We start from the raw sequence: 20642 nt of genomic DNA, 5'->3' as shown, positions 1-20642 counted from the left end.
CAGAAAACAAAGAGATGCATTGGTTTTGTGGGAATCGACATTGGATCAATGGTGGAGCAGACACGAGCGGTTCTATGGTTGTGATTTCCTGAGCTTGATACTTGATTAACAACTTGAAGTGTTGGATACTTGTTGGTCGGAGCTGGTTGATTCTTCTAAATGTAATGTGTTAGAAAATATTTTATTATTATTGTACAGGTAGACAGCCAAGTAATGATGTGCTACTAAACTGGTTTCATTTCTAAATATTGAAGCTTTCTATGATTGTGTACATGGCTAGTGAGCAGTATTTATGTGCTACTGAATTAGCTAAAACAAGAGGTCTACACCAAATCAGAGAGTATCACAATCTGATATAACCATTGAGAATGCATATAACTTGTCCTCCAATATTCTATATTGCTCTTTCCGCTCTGCCGCTGACATTCCCAGTGCCTCTCGTTTAGTATCTTCAATACGACTCCAACGTGACGCTGAGCTTGTGAGTTGATCACCTGCGGCTCGTTGAACAGTGATCACAGTGCCAAATACGGCTCGCAACCCCCAATCCGTGGTATACTTAGTATATCCAGTAGTGTCGTGTGTACGGGATTCCTCGAGAACAATAGTCTCGGTTTCTCTTGAGGTGGCACTTTTGCTGGTTTTCACACCACCAACGAAGAATGGACGAAGAGTTTCATGCTCCTGTAGTCGAATTTCCAAAGACCCTCTCCGCATGTGACGACAAAATGGAGGGCCATCCAACTCTTCCAGAATTTGTAGCTTCTCAATCTTGCCTGCCGCAAGCATTCTACAGAAGTTCATCACGACAACTGAGTAGAACTGGTATGGGCGTCCATCCACGTGTCTAGGAGCATACAAGACAACAGTTTTCAGGCTCGAGAGTCGATCTAGGTCTTGCGGAATCGGAGGCAATTTGTACTCATAATAGTCGTAGTGTCGGTCCCGGAACGGCCCAACTGACATATATTGTTGATAAATATCTCCAGCGGGTTCACTTTCGCTCTCCCAATGGTGAACTTCTGGGAAGGTTATATTAGTAAAATAATAATTTTGCCAATTTTTGTTTGCAAACTCCTCCAGAAGTAATCTTCCCCCTAAGATCAACGTCGTCGTATTTTCGAGGATCTGAGGAGGACTTGAGTCAAGAAATGCGAAAAGCTCGTATGGATGAGAGTCGAACAATATCCGGCCATCCGCGAGTATTCTCAAAAAGTCCGGCTGCGCACCCTCCTGGAACATACGGTTTTGAAGGCCTGATTCTGAGCTGAGTGCAAATTTCGACATGATAGCTTTCGCCTCGGAGCGTATCTGTTTGTTGACGCCAAGAATACGGCTAGTGGCAGTGTATTTTAGACTCTCAATACTCTCGCACTGAAAAGGCTTATAATTCTCGTCCACAAGAAGATGGTTCTGAAAGCCGTCGCCATAGTGGGTAGCGAGCCTGGCGACATAATTATCTCTCCTCGACTTCTCCTGAACAGGTAGGGACAAGAGGAATGGTTCTTTGAGTTTCCTTATCTAATGTGTTACTTGGGCAAGAATAGCTACGAGGAAGCGGCAGATACTAACGAAGCGGTCGTCATATTTGTTGATCTGAACGTCGATTTGATAGATCGAATGCAGAATGAGATGAGTTTGTCATGTAGCTACCCTTCTGGAATGGGCACGATCCCGGAGAGCAGTAGAAGATGTTTCGTGGGAAAAGAGAGTCGCTCGGCGTGAGGTTACTATAATGTCAGGTTAAAAGTTTGTTTAGGATTTCGGAGACCCCTCCAACGAAATTTATTCTTGAATAATTCTGCAAAATTGGTTTTGGTGAATACAGAATTGTTTTTAGTGAATATAAGTTATTTTACAGCACATGAATCTGAGACGAGGTTGGAACTGATGCAGAATAACAACATCGACAAAGACGTGGTGCGAGTAGTTATCGTAGCTATTCGTTTGCCTTTACGTTACGTATGTTGTAGATTTTGGGACACGTTTGAGTTGTTTGAGATTGGAAGAAGATGTCATAATTAAGCATTCTCTTGTCTATTCAGGTCTAATTTCTGTTGCAACCTTACTATCTAGGCTTGCAAAATCAGAGAGCTAAGCAGTGTCAATACTCTTCAGTGACGTACGACTTAGCTATTCATTCTCCTCTCTTAGAAGATTATACCGAGATCAGCTCTGACGGTTGAGAATACACGCAACTTTTCTTCAAGAATTTTGATCTGCTCATCTCGCTCTGCGTCCGACATTCTCAGCGCTTCTCGTTCTACTTCTTTGAGACGAGCTTCTGATCTTTCTTGTTCACCCTTCTCAGCCCGCTGCACTGTGATTACACTGGTGACCCTTCGATCGAACCCCCAGTTGCAATTTACTACACGCTCAAGTTTTCCGTTTCGGTAGATATGAAGGCGCTGTAGTACTGCACTAATCGCCAATGGACAGCTAGCAATCTGGAACAATCTGAAGAGTGATTGTTGGCCCAGAGCTACAATACTAGAGATCCGTGGTGCGAATAAGGGCCTTGGGGTACCATCTTTTATTGAGGACATGAAGTTCAATGGGAAGTGCCGAATGAATGTACAGGTAGCTTGCTAGGCAACGTACCCGATTTGACAGATTTCAAGGTTTGCAATGCAAAGTACCTTGGCTATGGAGGAATATGCCGTTGGCGTTAGCCAAGACAATTTGAAATTTAACTCGATAGATCACTTTCAGTATTTTTGTGTAACACATTTGAGATATTGAATGCAAGCCTTAGGATTTAAGACTTTGCGCCGAAACCTTACATTTGTAGCATTGCACTCTGTAATTTAATATATTTGAATCTACATTTAAGCAGCATCGATCCCTCCTATTTTCTTGAACAACAACCTTGAACAAGTCCTTAATTCTTCACTTTATCAAGCAGCCAAAACCTTTTCGACATGGCTGAATACACACTACTCTATGGACAATTTGTCATTCGCTATCCTGACCTCCCGAAGCAGGGCCCTGAGCCTGATGGCGATACAATGAAGTTCGCACCAGCTGATCAAGACCTGGTGTGGAAGAAGATTACACGAAGGTCGGGCAGACCACCAAAGATCAATCGTCGCGGTATCTCCGTCCGCCTTGAAGCTATCGATGCACTAGAGACGCATTTCAACGGCACTCATCAGGAACTCGATGGAGGCGAAAAAGCTCGTGACACGCTGTTGGCAAAGCTTGGTTTCACAAATATCAAGTACTGGGGGGAGCATCTTCACAACAAAATCCAGTCTGCCGATCAAGATAGTCTTCCTGGATTCGTATTGTCCAACGGTATTGATGCGAATGGGAGACTCATCGGCTTTGTGTACAGTGGTAACGATGGTCCTGGCGAAGATGGAGCAACAGTCACTGTCGATAATAAACTCATTGACAAATCGGTAAATACGAAGCTGCTGTCGGATGGTCTGGCCTTCCCAGCCTTTTACGGCACATTGCCATCCAAACTACGGGATCATCTAGTGACCAAGTCCAAGGCTGCTCGAACTGCAGGAAAAGGAATCTTGCCGCGCGCAACAGGCCTCCCGAAACGACCTGCAGAGGTTACTGACTTGGAATCGCTGACGATATCGGTCATCTGGCCAAAGTTATCCCGTCGCCTTGTCGTCTTCCTCAAGGAGACAGGCCCTGGACTTGAAGGATTTGAAGCGTGGCTTCGAGAGGACGGTGTTGATCGTGATGATAAGATGTTTCGGCTTGATACGAAGGAGAATGTTCGTTTCCACGACATACTGACCATCAAGGGGGATACAATTGCGCTCACTGTCCAGCCTGAGGTAATTGTTATTGAACCTGATCCAGCTGACGGATCTGGGCGATGATTGTAGTTCGTTGGCTGGATTTATCAATTTGCAAGCAGCAATGAGAGGCTCACAGGAGAATAAAAGTTTGTTGTTTCTTATTCAAAATGTGACACCAAATCGTATTTTGGCATAAGTGTTGTGTGAAATTAAAACCAAACTACTGCCTATAATCGTTTATATAAGTCTTTGATTACTGGAAAGGAAAGAGAGACATACCTACCTATAGCTAGCGCGCGCTCTCTCTCTCTCACACACACTCTCTCGGCATATTGGCAAAATCTCTAGTTTTATTTGTTATGTATAACAAGTCTTTTTTTCAATAGTGATACCAAGATCAACGTTCCTGTTCTTGGGACTCTTGCAATATCTGGTGTGTTGGAAGTTCTGTTGTTGTTGTGTTCTGGGCCCAACTGCCCCCAATTTATTTAGCGAGACATGCCCCGCGGCCCGATCCATCCCACCCCACCTGGATCACGTACGCGTTTTGGCGTGACCTACAGTACTGTGCTCACTATTTACTGCCAGTCTATCCCATACTTCCACCATACTCCAATCATGCAAGACATATCAGACATTTTAGAAGATCTCAATCGGAGTCATGACCCTTATGGGGCTGACAATTACAACGATGGGCGTCCATCTGGAGAAGCTGATCTCCAGGCCTTGACGCGAGCTTGGATCAATGAAAGAGGTACTGTCGAGCTTTTACCGTACAAACCATCAATTCCTTTCAAGTCGCAAATCTGACTTTGCTGTAGGTGGCCGAAAGATGGATTAATTGAACGCGTTACGGATTGCGTCAAGACGCAAATCGAAAAGGTCGAAGAGCTGACGGGCAACATGGAACCCAAGACGAATTTCAGTCTCATAATCATTCAAACCGAAGTCGAGCGATGGAAATTTCTTATTCGATCCTTCCTACGCGCCCGAATTGAGAAGATTGACAAACATACCCTCCATTACCTCTCTACGCCCGAATTACAAGCACGTTTGAGCGAGATGGAAGTCGCGTATGCGACAAGACATCAGCAGCTGTTACACCAACACTACCTTAGTAGTTTTCTCGGAAGTTTCCCGCAGAACCTACAGAACCTCAATGACACTGCTGGGGGTATATCTATGATCAGCGGGCCGGACGAAGAAAGCGGCGTTATTGCTCGAGGGCTAGGGTCAAAGGACTTTCCTGGGGAAGGTGTAATCGTGCAAGGAAGTGGGCGAGATGCAGATTCCCAAGTTGAGGTGGTCAGAGGGGAGGTGGTCGTGGCGAGATGGTCGGACGTGAAGGAGTTTGTTGAGAAGGGAGAGATGGAGCTTGTTTGATTACACATGAATCATACCAGACGATCCCTTTTTCCACACAATGCCATATTCCGACCTCATGCGAGAGTACGTCACAAAATCCGACGCTTTGTGGATTCCATTCAGGCCGACCCGAATTTTACATTTTGTGTTGAGCTTGAGAGGGGCATACGAAAGAGTAACTTTCAGCAAGTCCGACCAGAGACCCTGGAACTTCGGGACTTTGATAACAAGCGGCGTCGATCGACAAGATATGGCTGATATCCATTGGAGATACGTACAAGTCCGCTCTTGGGCATCTGGGTATAAATGCAAATCTTGTTTAGTTGGGATCAATCACATGTAGCCAGGAAGAAGTCTACTGGTTCCGACCAAGCGTCTACCTCAAGTCTTCTACCCCAACACTCGGGAAACTATTGGATATCAGTAAGTGCGGCCTGGTTCCTCTTGAACGGCTCTTATTGGATGGCTGTCTGTTTATGGCAAACGGCGAGAACCTTGCTGCAGCAGACCTACAACTCGGGAGTGATTAAGTCGGCTGTACGCGTATCGGGTTGAATGGGGTTTAGCAGCATGAATTCTTTGTAGGAATAAACTTTTCGCTTTGTCGATCGGATTATCCTACGAGAACATGGTCAAATTGGGCACCGTTGAATGCGCGATCGCACTCGTGCCGAAAACTCCCAAGGCAGGCTGGCCACTGTCCCCTCCAATGGAATAACGGCAACGACTACGGCTTCGCTGTTGGAGCAAAATGACACCTCCTGATGGGGCGAACCAAACAATCTTCCGGTCAGTCTTGCATAAAGAATAGCGCTCCTCGATTAGTCTGCAAGGATAGAAACGTTAATTAGCGATCTCGTCGGATTTATGGTCGCAGTGTCTTGCTCGGCTATTAACAGTCAGCGTCTTGCAGCAAGTCAGCCAACTCCGACTCTTTTTGATTGATCGAAATGCCCTAGCGTCTTTTCAGTTAACCCTGCAAAATTCTAGATTCAGCCCTGTTGCGGCGTGCGTATCGGTTGAGGAGTGGAATAAGAGACGAAAGGTAGCCGCTTGATCAGTTGTCAGTCTTGAGACGACCATCGTTACTATAGATCTGGTCTTGTTTGTCGTTCATAGGTATCTTTTTGACCTAAATTCTATTCCAAACCAATCACTATGTCCAGAAATAGTGCCCAGATAGCGCCAGAAGACATCTCGTCGAGTCTCCCACCCTCACGACCAAGCACCGTGAGATCAAACAACGGAACTTCAAGAGCTGGAAGACTTATTCGCAATGCACACCAGTCATTCACCGAGTCTAGGCCGCCGGTTGGAATGTTCCATGCTTTTGGGTCAGCGGCTTCAAATATACCCACCATGAACGACATTCAGACAGGCAAATTTGAATCTCAGGGTTGGTCTGGGCCTGGGCAAAGGAGGAACAGTACAGCGCATCGCGACTCGGACGCACAAGTGATATATACGCACAGGCAACGAGCTATGTCTGTTGCGTTGCCTTCCAAATCAGAAACGATTACCGAGAAGGTTGAGATGGAAGAGAGTGTCGAAGGAGTGGTTGGGACACCACAAACCGAGATCACAACCATGATGACCCCTCATGATCCCTCTGTCCCTTACGAGAATGGGTATCAATTTCCACCAAAGCACTCGGCTAAGCAAGCAACAATAATCGGCCTAAGATCATTCGGCAAGTGGGTCATAACGCCCTTTGGATTCCTTCTTACTTTATATGCGCTAAATATTGTCGCTTGGGGCGGTATGCTGTTCTTGATCCTGATCCACGCAACGCCTGCCATGGCACATCCTTCCTACAACGACGACTATAGTGGAGCTAAGATATGGCTCGAGATTACAGCACAAATCCTTAACGCTCTCTTCTGCGTGACTGGTATAGGACTCATTCCGTGGAGATTCCGAGACCTATGGTATCTCCTCAAATGGCGTCTTCGAAAAGATCACCATGGTCTCAGAAGATTAGCAGGTATCCACCGGGACTGGTTTCGTCTTCAAGGAAGTCAAGAAATCGATATCAACTATCATCCCGCCACAGACCCTCTTCCTGCAAACGTCGATGATGCCGCACTCGCCCTTCCGGTCTCCCGTTCTCCAGATGCGCCGCTTACCGGCGAGCGTGCCTCGCCCTCAAAGTACTGGTTCTTGGACTTTGTGATCTGGATGTTCGTGTTCAACACTCTTCTTCAAATCGTCCTCAACGGGTTCATGTGGGGAATGAACCGCTTCCATCGTCCGGGTGCCGTTGTCGGTCTTCTCATCTCACTTGCGTGCATCGTCGCTTCGGCTGCTGGTTATCTTATCTTCAGGGAGGGCAAGAGAGTCAAGAAGGTTGAGGGCGTGCCTGTCAGTGCCGAGGATCAGGAGCTGTTGAAGCAGATGAGGGAGAAAGATGCGGCTGCCGCTGCGGTTTAATATGGCGGTGTCGTGTTATGGGGACTCGGACTATACTCGAGGTATAAATGTATAGAAGAGGTCAAATTGGACATTTTATTGAGTGTATAAGCTGGCGTTTTCGCGTCTCGGGTGGACCGGCATATGACAGAATGTAATAAAACCATACAATGCTGCAGCCAACTGTTGGTCTATTGACTATTTTCTAGTGATGAAATTGGTAAGGTGATGGTGTCACCATCTTGAGAATAGTGGATGACCGGTGATTTTCGAAGCACGAGCAGAGATTAGCATCATCCCTTAGTTTCTCTTATTGTAACATGCTTCTTTCGCATTGAGATTCTCACCACTCAATGTTCAGATCTTGATTATATTCAATTTACAGGAAAGCTTAAGTTCAAATTAGTGCTGATAGTTCCTGGGACTAGCAAAGCAGAAAGATCGGCCGACGTGTACGAAGCCAAAAGGCATAGGAGCGGAGCCCTGCTTTCGTGTGATGCCGTTCGGGTTTCCACATCTCATTATCGTTCTTTTGGTCAAGTGAATCTTTTTGCACAACAATATAACGGCTCCTATTTTCTCCACCCTGTCAATGAACCCCCGAAGCCGTGATGCCAGTGGTTGTTGCCGTTCTTAGGATTGTCGCCGATCCGTCCTACTCATTCCCTCATTACATTTCCGCGGTATTTCTCTGTATATTAGCTCCAGATGCTAGCACGACTCTGAAACAACTGTGTCTAAATCTGCCGATAGACATCGTAACACACGACATGATGCAATCTACCAGATCCACAAAACAGAGCAAATCATGCTGTGGGCTGTGCAGCCTGTGGTATAGCATTCTGTCTAGGCTAGGATGAAGGGTGGGTTTTGTATGATGGTTTCCTAGAAATTGGTCGTAAGAATAGTGGCAGTTGTTGTTTTAGTTGTTTGCATTCTTCGTCAACTGATTCTTGGTCTGCTATTTTGTATTCACTTTTCTTTTTGGGGATGATGCTTCTGCTGTGGACAATCAATTCCAAGAATTAGGGGGTTTTAAATTAGCGCAAAAGTGAATCGTGGGTGAACATGCTTTTTTGGAGTAATTTGTAACATATAGAAACAGAAAGTGAGGAGATTCATAGATAGATATAACAGTACTCTGAGGAATAATTCAAGAAGGGTTTAAAAGGGTGCCTGACAATCAAATCAATTACAAGAACATTGCAGCCAGCCGAAGACCAGAAATGCAGCATAAGTAAGGAATCGTGAAGGCAGCTAGAACGCATCCTTGAAATGCTAGAGAAGCCTACAGATTGGTTAAATGACGAGGTAACATACTGTTGAGATACAATGCTTGTCTTGTCGATTGGAAAACAATGTGAAATCTATGTGGAATAATGTTTGAAAAAGGACAGACAGATTTAGGTTGAGTTAAAACCGCGATGACATAAGGCTTGCTACCGATTTAGGAGCTGCTGTCGAATGTGATGCTGTAATTGAAGCTTTATATAAAGTTTCCTTAAATAGCTTCTCAGTCTTAATTTCGAGATTAACCAAACTTGGGATACTTGAACCTTTCTGTTTGTCTACAAGGTGTGTCCGAGTCTTCTCTTGCATTGCTACCAATTGGTGGCTAGATGTGTGTCCTCAGATCTTAGTGATGACGAATTCTTATAAGAAGTGTTTTCTATCAAGACATCACCCAGGTTAATTTCTAACATTTAGGTGTAATTTCTACTCTTATGAGCCTCAACAGAAGTCTACTAGATACGAAACGCGAGGCGATTGTCCACTATTCGCTTCTAAGTGGCTTCATTAATCTTGAATGGCAGTCTAAGACCTTCAAGACAGATTTTATGTGGCTGCTACAAGAACTGTCTTCTAATGCACCTAATTACAATCCCACTAGATCCTCTCACCACACACTCACTTAATTCGTTAAATCCGATGGAACTGAAGAAACAGCGTTAATCACAAGAGACCTACATCTACTCTTAAAGGTCTAGAGACTCGTATTAAGACGCTCTCTTCGCTCGGATATGAAAATATCCGAAAACGAAAGAGATACTACGCGAAGAGGAGACTCAAAAGTTAACCTTGATGCACAAAACGAGTCCATAATTTTATGCGACACAGATCATAAATGCGACCCAGAATCTTGTGTAAGTTTATATATGTTGTGACCCTCCTGAGAGCAAATTGCATTTCGCTGCCGTTTAGGAATTTACTGCCGATTCTAGCACACTATTGAAAAATACCAAGTGGTCAAATTATCGACTGGAAAGTATTTTACCAGTTATGAAGAGTGTATAGAATTTTTCAATTCTGATCTAGTGAATCATGTAATTAGAACGCTGATAGGAACCGTGGAAATGTTCGCGATTGCCGTCTCTGTCTTCTTACTTTCTTCTTTTGAATTCTTTTTCAAAACAGGTTCAAAATCCAGATGCATTTCTCAGTTCATAGATTTCTTTTAGCACTTGCACGAGTAACATATCCACCTGTAATTAATATTTCATGAATCAGTTGTGTTTCCTGTTGTCTTTCTTTGAATATCAAGATCTTTTGGTATTTTGAAACACTTTGTCTACATTGAATTTGTGTGTAAACTTTCATGTTTGGGTTTATAAATATCACAAAACATCCAAATGATATTAAGGTAAAAGATTTTCATGTATGGCGATGTCTCAAATGCTGGAGAGCTCTGCTTCGCTAGTTTGAATTATATATTGCCCATTCAAATCCTTGTACTGATTCAAAAACTTAGCAATCAAACGTTCCCTTGAAAAAGTGGTATTTTGTAGAATTATAAGTAAGGGAAGAATTTGCCGCCGATATTAGTTTTACCACCGATAGTGCTCTTAGCTTTAAAATAGCCTCATGCGAAATCTCTTCCGAGTTGTGTATTGGAAAATGTTATGATTTTGGTAGCGCTGTCTATGCGCATACACTCTCTGAAGACAGGATACAAGACCATGCCTCACAAGTTAGACAAACTTTCCCTAGATTGATTGAGGTATACATTGTGATAAAATTTGCATATTAGGAAAGAAAGCTAGATTAAACAATTAATAAGTACTACATTGATCAAAAAATCAACCTCAAATGAAGTTTTTATACTTACATATATGGCTAGTACCCTAGAACTCTAGATTCCGTCTGCAATAGATGTAAAGCACTAAGAAAAACAATAATCCGAGTTATTCAATAATACTGGAGTGTTTTACATTACTGTTTTTCATGTTTCAGTGGCAATATTATATTTTGAAGTTTGGAAAAACAGTGACCCCTCGGATGCTGTGAAATCCTAATTTGTTCAACATTTGTACAATAATTAATGTAATCTTAACACTAGGTACTATCCGAGAACTGGATCAACATATTGTGGGCTTTGTTCCATAAGTAACATATTGAGATCTTACACAAATGAGTTTTGTGAAGTTTATTATATGTTTACAAAATAATTAGCTAGAAATCAGCATCAAATCGATATTTTGCGTTTTCTTGATTGATGTGCAACTGCCGAGTCTCAAATTGTCATTGTTCCTTACTGTTTGCGAAAACCCCAGGAAACAAGTCGTATCATATAGAGGGAGCAATTATTTGGTTCATTTTTTTCGACTCGTCACTTTCACAAATTATTATTGGTAGTTCTACTATCTTGTTTTCTCTTTTCTTGTAACAATCGTTTGACCTCTACAAACCTTTTAACTCTCATGTGAATTGCTTGATGTGTCAAACATACTTCTGAAACAGTATCATAGGCTATAAATTCCCTTTCAAGACCACCTTTTGCCACATCCTCTTTAACTTCATCTTTCATTCCATGGCCACCTACACATTTTAACACTCAATTCACGAGAAAGATGTCTGATACTGGTCATGAGTACATTCTTATCTTTTCATCCTAACCACGAGTGGAGCCAAGACACCAATTTAAAGAAGCCTAATTGCTTGTGGCACCTTTGATGGTTAAATTCACGTATATAGAAAGATGAAGTTCTCACTCGCTTGTGAACTGGGATGAGAAAGATGGGTATAAATATTTCGACTTGGAAGTTGAACTCCCGGACTCTTCTTCTTTTATAAAAAACAGACAAAAGTCAACTTTCAACTTTCAACTTGCACCAGTCCATCTACAAACAGATCATCATACAGACAAATCATCCAAGAAACACATCACATAGTATTTCACAGATCAATATCAGACGTACAACAATAATGTCTGACAACATCACCATGTCTGACAACCACAACCAATCTACATCTTCTCCTGGCCGTGATGGAACTCAATTCCAGGGACCACAACAACCTGGAACCACAGACAGCTCCAATTCCCCAGAGACCCCAGAAACTATCACCTTGGAGCAGACCACCCTTTCCCACCATGCCGAATACTACAAAGACGTCCAACCACTCACCAGTGAAGAATTTGACCGTCTAATGCTCACGCCCGCAAACTTCCGCCGCATAATCAACACTTTCATAGCTCGTAGCAACTATATTCAAGCAAAGCTCATAGACAATGACTACGAGCCTTCAATCGCCACTCCACCAGGCGGACCTCGACTTGAGGAGCGCATCGAATACGCCCGCAAATACCGGGCGCTGCGAGATGCTCTCCCAACTTACACCGCTAACACCCATGAGCTCGTTGACCCGCCGCTTTTCCACGGCGAGAACGATAAAGATGAGGTCGAGTACGAGGAGTGGGTTGCTGCGATGCGAAATAAGATGAACGTCAACAGCGAGATCTTCGTGAATGAGGAGATCAAAATGGCTTACACGCGCAGTAGGTTAGCGGGCAGTGCTTTCAAATTGATGATGGATCAGGCGTACTTTAGGCAGAAGAGACCTTTCGAGTCGGCGGAGGAAATTCTTCGTCAGGCTTCATTATGGTGCTAGTCAAAATAAAGCGGTGGAAGGGTTCTTTTTTTATTTTTTTCTGTGAAGTTAGAGATAGTTCATAGATCGGTGACGCATGTTCAGGTTGAGAAATTAATTTGGGAATTTCATTGTATGGAGTGATTAGGATAATAATTTGGAAGAATGAGTTTCATCTGGACCATCAGATAGCCACAATAGCAATTCATGGTATCATAATATATTCCTCTCACCTCTAACTTCTAACCTCAAACAACCTGATCTTCCCCTGTTCATTCGCAATAGCCAACATACTACTCTCTCCATTGAACGCCACAGCGGTAATTCTTCCCAGCGGCGTTTGACTCGTCGGCCAATTCCTATAGACAGTACAACTTGGTAGATGCACCAGACGTAATGCATCTTTCTTCCACTTCGTGCTGAAAACCAGTAATTGCCCATCAGGGCTAATTTCCAGATTACTCGTCGGCTTGGTAAGTTGCTCGAACGTTTTATTAGGCTGTGGTCGCTCTGGGACAATGATTTCGTTTTTGGGTGAAGCGAAAGCACGTCGATCGTAGATATTGACGATACCGCTTTGTGAGCCAATGACGATCCATCTGTCACCACCAAGAGATTCTGGGCCGTTCTTTCCACCGAGCGTCATGACTGTAGGACCATATCCATCATCTATCCAGCGAGCAAGGAACGAACGAGACTCGATGCTCCATTCGCCTACCTCACCCCCCTTTCCAACAATCGTCAGCCCTTTACTGTCCCTCCACCAAGCGAAATCAGCAACACCATTTTTGCCTTCTATCCTTGCTGACGCAATCCACTGTGTAGATGCAGCGTCAAGAATATTCAAGAGTCCACCTCCTTTTCTGGATGTCCCTACTAGAGCCATGTATGTTCCACATGGGCTCAGCTTGAATCTTTCCATACTCTTCTGCTCATCTTTCTGGCCATAAACACGAGTGACCTTTTGTATTGTACCCGTTGGCATATCCCAAATGTGGAAGTATTTCCTTCTTCCGGAAAAGAAGATTTTATCTCCATTTGGAGACAAGAATGCTGAGGTGTGTATTGGTGTATTTCGAACGTGGACTGAGGTGAGTAAAGGATTTGGTGTAGGATGAGCGGTAGGTGCAATGTGATGCAGATACAGGGTCGAAGCTAGACCTGAAGAGAGGAGGACTGGATATTCAGGATGGAAGGACAAAGAGGAGATCGCAGATGGCTGTACGAGAGGTATGTCTTTGGATCGTTGTATATCGAGAACTTCTGGGCGAAGTTTGGGTCTCTTATTCGTACTCGTCGGCGTCCTGGTCAACGAACCAGCATTCTGAAGTAGTCGCGCCAAGGGAAGGGTAGAGATATCTGTATCGTCAACATCCATATCGTTCGAGGACAGCGAGGAATTGGAAGCCGCTGAAGACCTCCGCCGACGCTTCGCCGGCCTTGCGGCTTCTTTCGCCCATTCCGGCACTGGGTTCATACGTTCGAATTGCCTTCGAAGACGCCTTGTGTATTCCTTGCCACTGACCACGTCATCTGCTTCACTTTTTCGAAGTTTCCTTAATCGAGGGTTGCCGGCGAGGGATATGGTTAATCGATCATCGTCGCTGTCTTCCCATGCTGGCGCATCTCCATCATCGTACTCATCTGAACTTGCCCTCGTAGCCAGCGCAGTCGGGTCTATTGTAGATGGTCCCGCATCAAGAAAGAAAAGCTGCGAAGAGTATAAGCATTGGTCGTTACAAATGGCGGGGTCTTTCTCACATCTGCATCATCTACATTCTCCAGTCCCTCTTCGGCCTCCTCGTCCTCTTCAGCCACTTCACCGTCGCTCTCATTGCGGCCGGCGTTGAAGTCATATGCCAATTGGGCTTTGAATCCAGCTCCATCCCCAAGCACTAGTCGGTCTAATTCTTCTTCTTCATCGTCCTTCGAGGCTATGCTGGGATTCTCGCTCTCGCTTTCTGAGTGGGCGCTTTCCTGATCGGAGTCGAGCGTAGTTGCGTTTCGCGAGATATTCTCAGCCTTGCGACTTTCCGATAGCTTTTTTGATCGTTGCCTCGTCATTTTGTGTGTTGGATCTCGATGTCGACTCCCACATCTCGAACTTTTTTACATGCCGCCAGAGAGAATTATTATTTTTGCAGGGGTTGTTGTTGGTCCGTGCACGAGCTGTCAAGCCCGAGGTTTTCATCCGTTTCTCCCTTTTTCATAATTCTTACAAGCGAGGACCATCGACACCGTTACTGATCACAAGTGTTACGACTCTTTGCAGGAACTTCATGCCTTCAGTACCCATTGATTTGCCTTCGTACATTCATGTCTCAAGTCATAACTAACTTAACGTCCATCATAAGATATAGATCCCACTCGTCCCCTGTAAGCTATCATCAATAACCCACTCGACACAGCAACAACTTCATCGTTATTCATAATTCATGCAACATAAGTCCATTAGAGAGCCAAAGACTTCTCACAACCTTCAAATAATAGAGACCGTCTGGCCAAGCCCCAACGAAACAGAGTCCCCGCGCAACACGTAAGGACGAAACTCAAACATTAGATCTCTGGTCCTAGCATTTGCCCAGGAGCTGAAGCCAGAAAAAGCCCAAAATCCAGTGTCTAGCGAGCTGTGTTGAATATATCGAGCTTTGGGAGTTCAGACCATCCGGGTAAATTGGCAACCTCCCTCAAGCATACTGCAGCAGCAACATACTTGAAACTGCTCAGTGGCATCTTCCCAAGGTACGGGTTTGTGTCCTCTAAGCTGACCGCGAAACAAGCTATACTCATTGCTAGCGCTTCATCCGAGGGCTTGTCACCATCCTTTATGATGCAGTTGATAATCCAAGTTGCATCCAGGTCGAACTTCTCCTTCATTGTCTTGGATCGCTCACGCTGGTATTTATTTTGAATGCCCGTTTTCCCTAGGATGTTGCCTGTGAAAGCTTCGAGCTCCGAAAGAGGGCGGGATGGATGGCTACTGTATTCAACCATAGTATCGCGGAGACAGTCTTCATACCTGTTAGGACAACAGTCAGCAGCGGCTAATTATATACAACGAATCATTCGGAGGGAGCTCATACATGTCGCGGATATCAGAAGCTTGGTCTAAGAGATACTCCCACTGGATACCCACAACCCTTTTCTGAACATATTCCCAGACCTTATCAATAATACGTGACCGGCGAGCACTACCTTCCGCCTCCACCCGGGCTTGTATTTTTGCAAAGATCTCGCGTTCGTCAATGGCACGATAGAGTTTCCCAAGAATCTTTTCACTCTTGTAGTAGCGATAAGTAGAATACTCGTCATCTTCGTCCTCAATTTCCATGGGGTCTTCGAAAGTTGGATCATCGAAATTGATGCCATCTTCTTCAATGTGCACATGAGGACCAGGTGCTTCAAAGTCAGGACGATATTTGTTACCAAATGGCATTCTGCTCATGTCCACCTAGTAAAGTTCATATTAGCATACTAGCTGGATATCTGATTCGAAAAACTTACGGGTATCCCGGTCTTGGAGAAGTCTACGGCAGTCGAATGCATTTCTGCCATCAAGAGGCATTCTGGATCATTAGTCCCTCCAGGTCGCTGATCAGCTTTAACGCGATGGTTGACAGCGATGCGACCTAGCTGGTCCGACTCCATGAACTGTAGGAAGAAATCGCTCATGTCCTCACGTTCTACTCTTCGGCCAATGTTCACGGGACTAACCTTGGGATAGTCTGCGGCCGCGAATGTTCTCTTAGGGCGAGCCAGTTCGTCCCACATGATATAGTATCGATCCCCATCCAGATCTCCGCCACTCAGCTTACTTGGTAGGTCGCGCGCACCCTTTTGACTGAAGCATATACAGTTTGACAGTAGCATTAGTGGAGAATCAGTCGGCGGCATAACGCCTTCCACAAGCTGCACATCCCCAGGGTGAAGAGCCGGTGATCTCGACACGATCAAATCTTTGCCAACAATATAATATGGTCTGTCATCTTCGAGGACAGCGCAAAAGATTTGTCCTTCTTCCAAGAAACCAGTTTCATCCATAATTCCGTGAAGGTGATAGCCTTTCTCGACGGGAATTCTTGTTTTGTGTTTAAGTTTGCGAAGTTCAGATAATAGAGCCAACTCAACAGTGTCTTTCAAGAACTCATCATGAACAAAATCTAGATTAAGCATTGCAAGCTCAATGATGAGCCAAGGCAGGTGAACGGTTTCGCCAATGGATTGTTTGGTGAGAAACTTCGAGGCACTCATGGGGTTATCAGCAGCCGCCCGAAGAGATTCAACTTCTCTTGCTTGGAGGTTAAGAAAATAATCATCCTCAACGCCCATGTCCTCCAATATCTTTATGAGCTGTCGATTGAGATACATCGGCAATGGTCTATAGGCTGCTTCACAGATCTCCAAATCTGCAGATTTGGAGCCCCTGAACTTAATCATCGAATCGCGAACCACAAGGACGTTTCCTTTGAGGCGGCTGTCGAGGGAAATCATCCCTTTCGCGCCTAAAGAGTTTCTTATGTCACAATCATGAAGTCTATATTGCAATACAACAAATGACAGATTTGATTCTTACCTTGAAAGCGGATCTGTAGACACGTAGGTGGTACAAGTCGCTTCTTTGGCAGGCGTTCCCAAATAGTCCTGGCCATTGCTTTAGACACTAGAGATGGACTAATTAGTAAAAGACCAAAATTCCCAACTGGGTGCCGTGCATGGGAGGACCACAGGATATAATACGCACTTGTGCCAACCCCATCGCTAAATGTGCGACCATTCCTCTCGACATCGGGTATTTCCTGGACGTGTCTCAGATCAATCCTGACAGCAGTACGAGTATCAGAGAATGTTTGTCCGATTCGTGCTGCGCACTTAGCAGGGCACTGAATGTCAACAAAATTCCCTAAATCTTCAATAATGGTGTGATATATCTGAAGTCGGCCCTCAAAGACGAAAGGGTTATAGAACCATACGGATTGTGCTCTAAGAGAAGAATGCGAATAGCCGAGGAAAGTATAACAGCGCTCTGCGATCTTGATTCCACTCTTAAAAATTTCCTTGAATCTCCCTTGTAGTATTCTTTCATTGGATACGCGAGGATTGAACCGAACGGGTTGCCCATCTTCATCACAAAACTGTACGCGCAAGAAATGGCCGTGATGATATGGATACCTTCGCAGAACACGATTGTTACTTTCGGGTTCAGGTCCATGTAAGCGAATAGTTGAGGGGGTGACTCTAGCCCTATGAATAGTCGCAACATTCTCAGAGACGACTGCTGACTCGTACCCACCTTTCATCTCTTTCTCCGCCACATCTCTACAATCTCGGAGAGTTTTCGATAAGGTTTGAACGTCAAAATCTGCTGCATCAGTCTCTGGGCGGTGATAGCTAATGCTATTTGCAAATTTCCTAGTTGCACTGACAACTACGTTCGTTTCACAAAGCTGAGACAGTTCGATGAAAACTGGTAGAAGTTTGAGAATAGTAAATGGCGAAAGATATCCATCTTGGGCAAGAACCTGTATTTGGAACTTCAGACCAAATGACAACGGGCAATTCGGGCTTGCTAGCCAGCCTCTCAACTCGGTTAATCCCTTCGCATAGACTTTTGGAGAACAAGCAACACGGGTCGTCTGGTGCAGCACCACAGGCATGCCACTTGTGTGTTTGAGGCTCTCCATAAGACCTCCCAGTTCAACGACCATATAAGACTGGGTATACTGGTATCTTTCCAAAGCAATGCGGTACACTAGACAGCATCCCGCAATGCTTTCATGCTGTTGGTCGATGAATGGGAGACGAAATCGATCAGGACCTTTACGACGCAGTCCATCGCGCGGTGGGGAGGGTGGAGGTCTCTGGCCCAAACCCAAGCGAGCAATGAGTTCTTCGATGGGATCATCGACAACCTTCTCGAAAAATCTTGGAACCTCCCACATTGTAAAGGTCACAGCGGGGTCATTGCCATCTTGTGTGGTGACCTCCAGTGTGCTAGCATATCTGAAGTCCAGGCGAATACCAGAATCGAGCGTTAGCATCATGACACGCTGACCGAATACTGCAGTGCCGCGTACATTCCATGTAATTTGTGGTGAGAACACCACCTCATTTTCTTCAACATCCCAGGATCCCACAGCGACAGAAGTAGAAGCGAGTCTGATAGGTTCTTTGTTGAATCGAGCAAGATCGTGTTTATGTTTTGCTGCAGGAATTTGCTTTGCGCGCTCTTCCGATTCTCTACGAAGCGATCTTAGAAGGAAAGGACTAGCTTCCCGTGTGCTTTTCTCGAAGTATATGGGCGAACCCTGGAATTTGATCATCTCAACTGCTCTCTTCAATAGCCGCTCACGGCCAAGTGCTTTGACTTGACCATGACGGGCAAGGAACTTCTGGCCGTCATCGATGCTGAGAAAAGTCAACGACGCAAAGGGCTTTCCTTGGCCTTTCTGGCAGTCGACATCCTGGATAGATAATTTAGCGAACCATGGTTTGAGACAGTTGCGCAAGCTTTTGTCATTTGATTGAATTGGAACATTCCGGACGTGGACCTCCATGGCAGCAAGTGACTCAGCAATCTCCAAGGCTTGGGGTGTTGCAGGTGGTGTTTATGCGGCCTGCGAAAGCAAGCAGCGAGCGGTGCCTTTGTAGGACTCTTGTATAGACCCGAGGTTGCGATGGTTCCAAGCAAAATCCTGCTATGGAAAGCCAGGCGGTCTGTCTCATAGATGCCGAACCAAATTCAAGAGAAGAGACTGATGAGGGGGGAATGAAGTATAAAGCAAACGAACAAGGCTGCGAATTGTTCAAGCCCAAACGACAGGCTGCATGATATGCGAGTTTCCGAGTTATGCCTGCTTCAATTAATTCTTTTCACCTACGATTCAATCCTGGATAGCAATTTCGCATCGATCTGAAAGAGGATAGTACTTTTCGGACTGAAGTCGATCTATCAACGCGGATTATGTTCCATAGACAGGAAGAAGGACGACGAAGGACGAACAAGGACGTCGCGACGAGAAGTCCTCGAAGCTCCCGAAATCATGTTCAACGCGTCGAGGCCCGTGCCCAAGTGACTCCCCGAACTCACTTCCGAATCTCTGAACAGCCCGCTTCACGACCTGCGAGCTGGCCTCCCTCCATATAGGCTCATAGGCAGACCTTTTACGGCTTGCTCTGAGCGGCTCTCCAAGCACCGGACACTTGAGCCTTACAGACATAAAGCCAGGCTCTATACAAAGCCCTCAAGGATCAGTGCCTCGGATCAGGTTGAGCAGCCAGTTCGATACCTAAAAACGTCAAAGACGCGTGAAATTACACGTTTCTACCTGAGCAAATTTTTCACTAAAGCACCGATTACAGCATGTTAGTTTGTCTTGTATTCAATTACGACTATATATCCACTACAGGATTACTGTCTTACAGGAGCTTCCTGTGTTCGTTGAAATCGATTACCAATGCCCCAGCTTCACGATGTCACAACCATTCATATTTCCTTATTTAGTACTACCTTTCGTTCCCTGGGGATATCCATTTCCGGTCATTGATCAGAATATCACGTTGATATCGTTGGACAGAATGCGGAAGTACTATGTATCAGGAGGATATTTTAAACTCATCCAGCAAAACCCATTTGGAGCAAAACTGATTGAGCAGTGTATCTGCCTCTAGGAGAGAAATACCGAACCGTACGAGATGCCATTCTTTCAAACTGCTAAACCGTTCTGAAAACTTACCCTTTTCTAGTGCTGTTTTCAACTATGTTAGCTTAGACCAAAGAGAAGGCATTCGCCAAGGTAGTTCAATTTACACCCAAAATGGTATGTTACAGAAAGACTTGACTGATGCTAACGCTACCAGGTAATGTGTAGATCCCCAAACTCAATGTTCAGGAGCATCCACTTGCAGGCAGTTCTTACTATGGAAGGAACCTATGAAGGATTTTCTCAACAAATTCTGTGTCCGTTCCCTGACAGAAGTGAGAAAGTTAGACTACGTCCTTTCCGTTCTCGAAGACTAGGAGTGGAGGTGTGGATCTAATCCTGAGGCTAATAGTACAGCGGGTCTGTGCACAGTAGAATGATTGATATCAACACACCAGCACACGTCAAACCAAGTTGGTTCATATCCAGTGAGTTCAGAGTGCCTAAATTTGGGGGATATATACTTACCCACCTTGACTATGTAGTCGAATGGAATAAGATGGAAAGGTTGTATCGAAGCGGTGCTCGTGGATTGAGG

General features: G+C 44.9%; 8 protein-coding genes across 8 annotated transcripts; 4 read left to right on the top strand and 4 right to left on the bottom strand.

Moving 5' to 3' along the window:
* Positions 1 to 333: 333 nt before the first annotated feature.
* GLAREA_02129 (uncharacterized protein) lies at positions 334 to 1287 on the bottom strand (the record flags this gene model as incomplete). The annotated part of the gene is made up of 1 exon (XM_008089345.1): positions 334 to 1287. The coding sequence occupies one exon, from the start codon at positions 1285 to 1287 to the stop codon at positions 334 to 336; it is 954 nt and encodes a 317-aa protein (XP_008087536.1).
* An 863-nt stretch (positions 1288 to 2150) lies between these two features.
* GLAREA_02128 (uncharacterized protein) lies at positions 2151 to 2546 on the bottom strand (the record flags this gene model as incomplete). The annotated part of the gene is made up of 1 exon (XM_008089344.1): positions 2151 to 2546. One exon carries the CDS (start codon positions 2544 to 2546, stop codon positions 2151 to 2153), a length of 396 nt encoding a protein of 131 aa, XP_008087535.1.
* Positions 2547 to 2921: 375 nt separating this feature from the next.
* Positions 2922 to 3845, top strand: GLAREA_02127 (nuclease; the record flags this gene model as incomplete). The annotated part of the gene is made up of 1 exon (XM_008089343.1): positions 2922 to 3845. One exon carries the CDS (start codon positions 2922 to 2924, stop codon positions 3843 to 3845), a length of 924 nt encoding a protein of 307 aa, XP_008087534.1.
* Positions 3846 to 4382: 537 nt separating this feature from the next.
* Positions 4383 to 5147, top strand: GLAREA_02126 (uncharacterized protein; the record flags this gene model as incomplete). Its single annotated transcript, XM_008089342.1, has 2 exons — positions 4383 to 4537; positions 4586 to 5147. 2 exons carry the CDS (start codon positions 4383 to 4385, stop codon positions 5145 to 5147), a joined length of 717 nt encoding a protein of 238 aa, XP_008087533.1.
* Positions 5148 to 6287: 1140 nt separating this feature from the next.
* Positions 6288 to 7559, top strand: GLAREA_02125 (uncharacterized protein; the record flags this gene model as incomplete). Its single annotated transcript, XM_008089341.1, has 1 exon — positions 6288 to 7559. The coding sequence occupies one exon, from the start codon at positions 6288 to 6290 to the stop codon at positions 7557 to 7559; it is 1272 nt and encodes a 423-aa protein (XP_008087532.1).
* Positions 7560 to 11759: 4200 nt separating this feature from the next.
* GLAREA_02124 (uncharacterized protein) lies at positions 11760 to 12425 on the top strand (the record flags this gene model as incomplete). Its single annotated transcript, XM_008089340.1, has 1 exon — positions 11760 to 12425. The coding sequence occupies one exon, from the start codon at positions 11760 to 11762 to the stop codon at positions 12423 to 12425; it is 666 nt and encodes a 221-aa protein (XP_008087531.1).
* A 214-nt stretch (positions 12426 to 12639) lies between these two features.
* Positions 12640 to 14468, bottom strand: GLAREA_02123 (WD40 repeat-like protein; the record flags this gene model as incomplete). The annotated part of the gene is made up of 2 exons (XM_008089339.1): positions 12640 to 14115; positions 14166 to 14468. The coding sequence occupies 2 exons, from the start codon at positions 14466 to 14468 to the stop codon at positions 12640 to 12642; spliced, it is 1779 nt and encodes a 592-aa protein (XP_008087530.1).
* A 555-nt stretch (positions 14469 to 15023) lies between these two features.
* Positions 15024 to 18958, bottom strand: GLAREA_02122 (RNA-binding, RBD; the record flags this gene model as incomplete). The annotated part of the gene is made up of 5 exons (XM_008089338.1): positions 15024 to 15423; positions 15488 to 15855; positions 15909 to 16906; positions 16978 to 17064; positions 17146 to 18958. 5 exons carry the CDS (start codon positions 18956 to 18958, stop codon positions 15024 to 15026), a joined length of 3666 nt encoding a protein of 1221 aa, XP_008087529.1.
* Positions 18959 to 20642: the final 1684 nt, after the last annotated feature.

Source organism: Glarea lozoyensis, assembly GCF_000409485.1.
Source record: "Glarea lozoyensis ATCC 20868 chromosome Unknown GLAREA7, whole genome shotgun sequence".
Classification (NCBI taxonomy): Eukaryota; Fungi; Ascomycota; class Leotiomycetes; order Helotiales; family Helotiaceae; genus Glarea; species Glarea lozoyensis.
The sequence above is the reverse complement of the archived record's forward strand: the minus strand, read 5'-3'. Positions and strand labels throughout refer to the sequence as shown.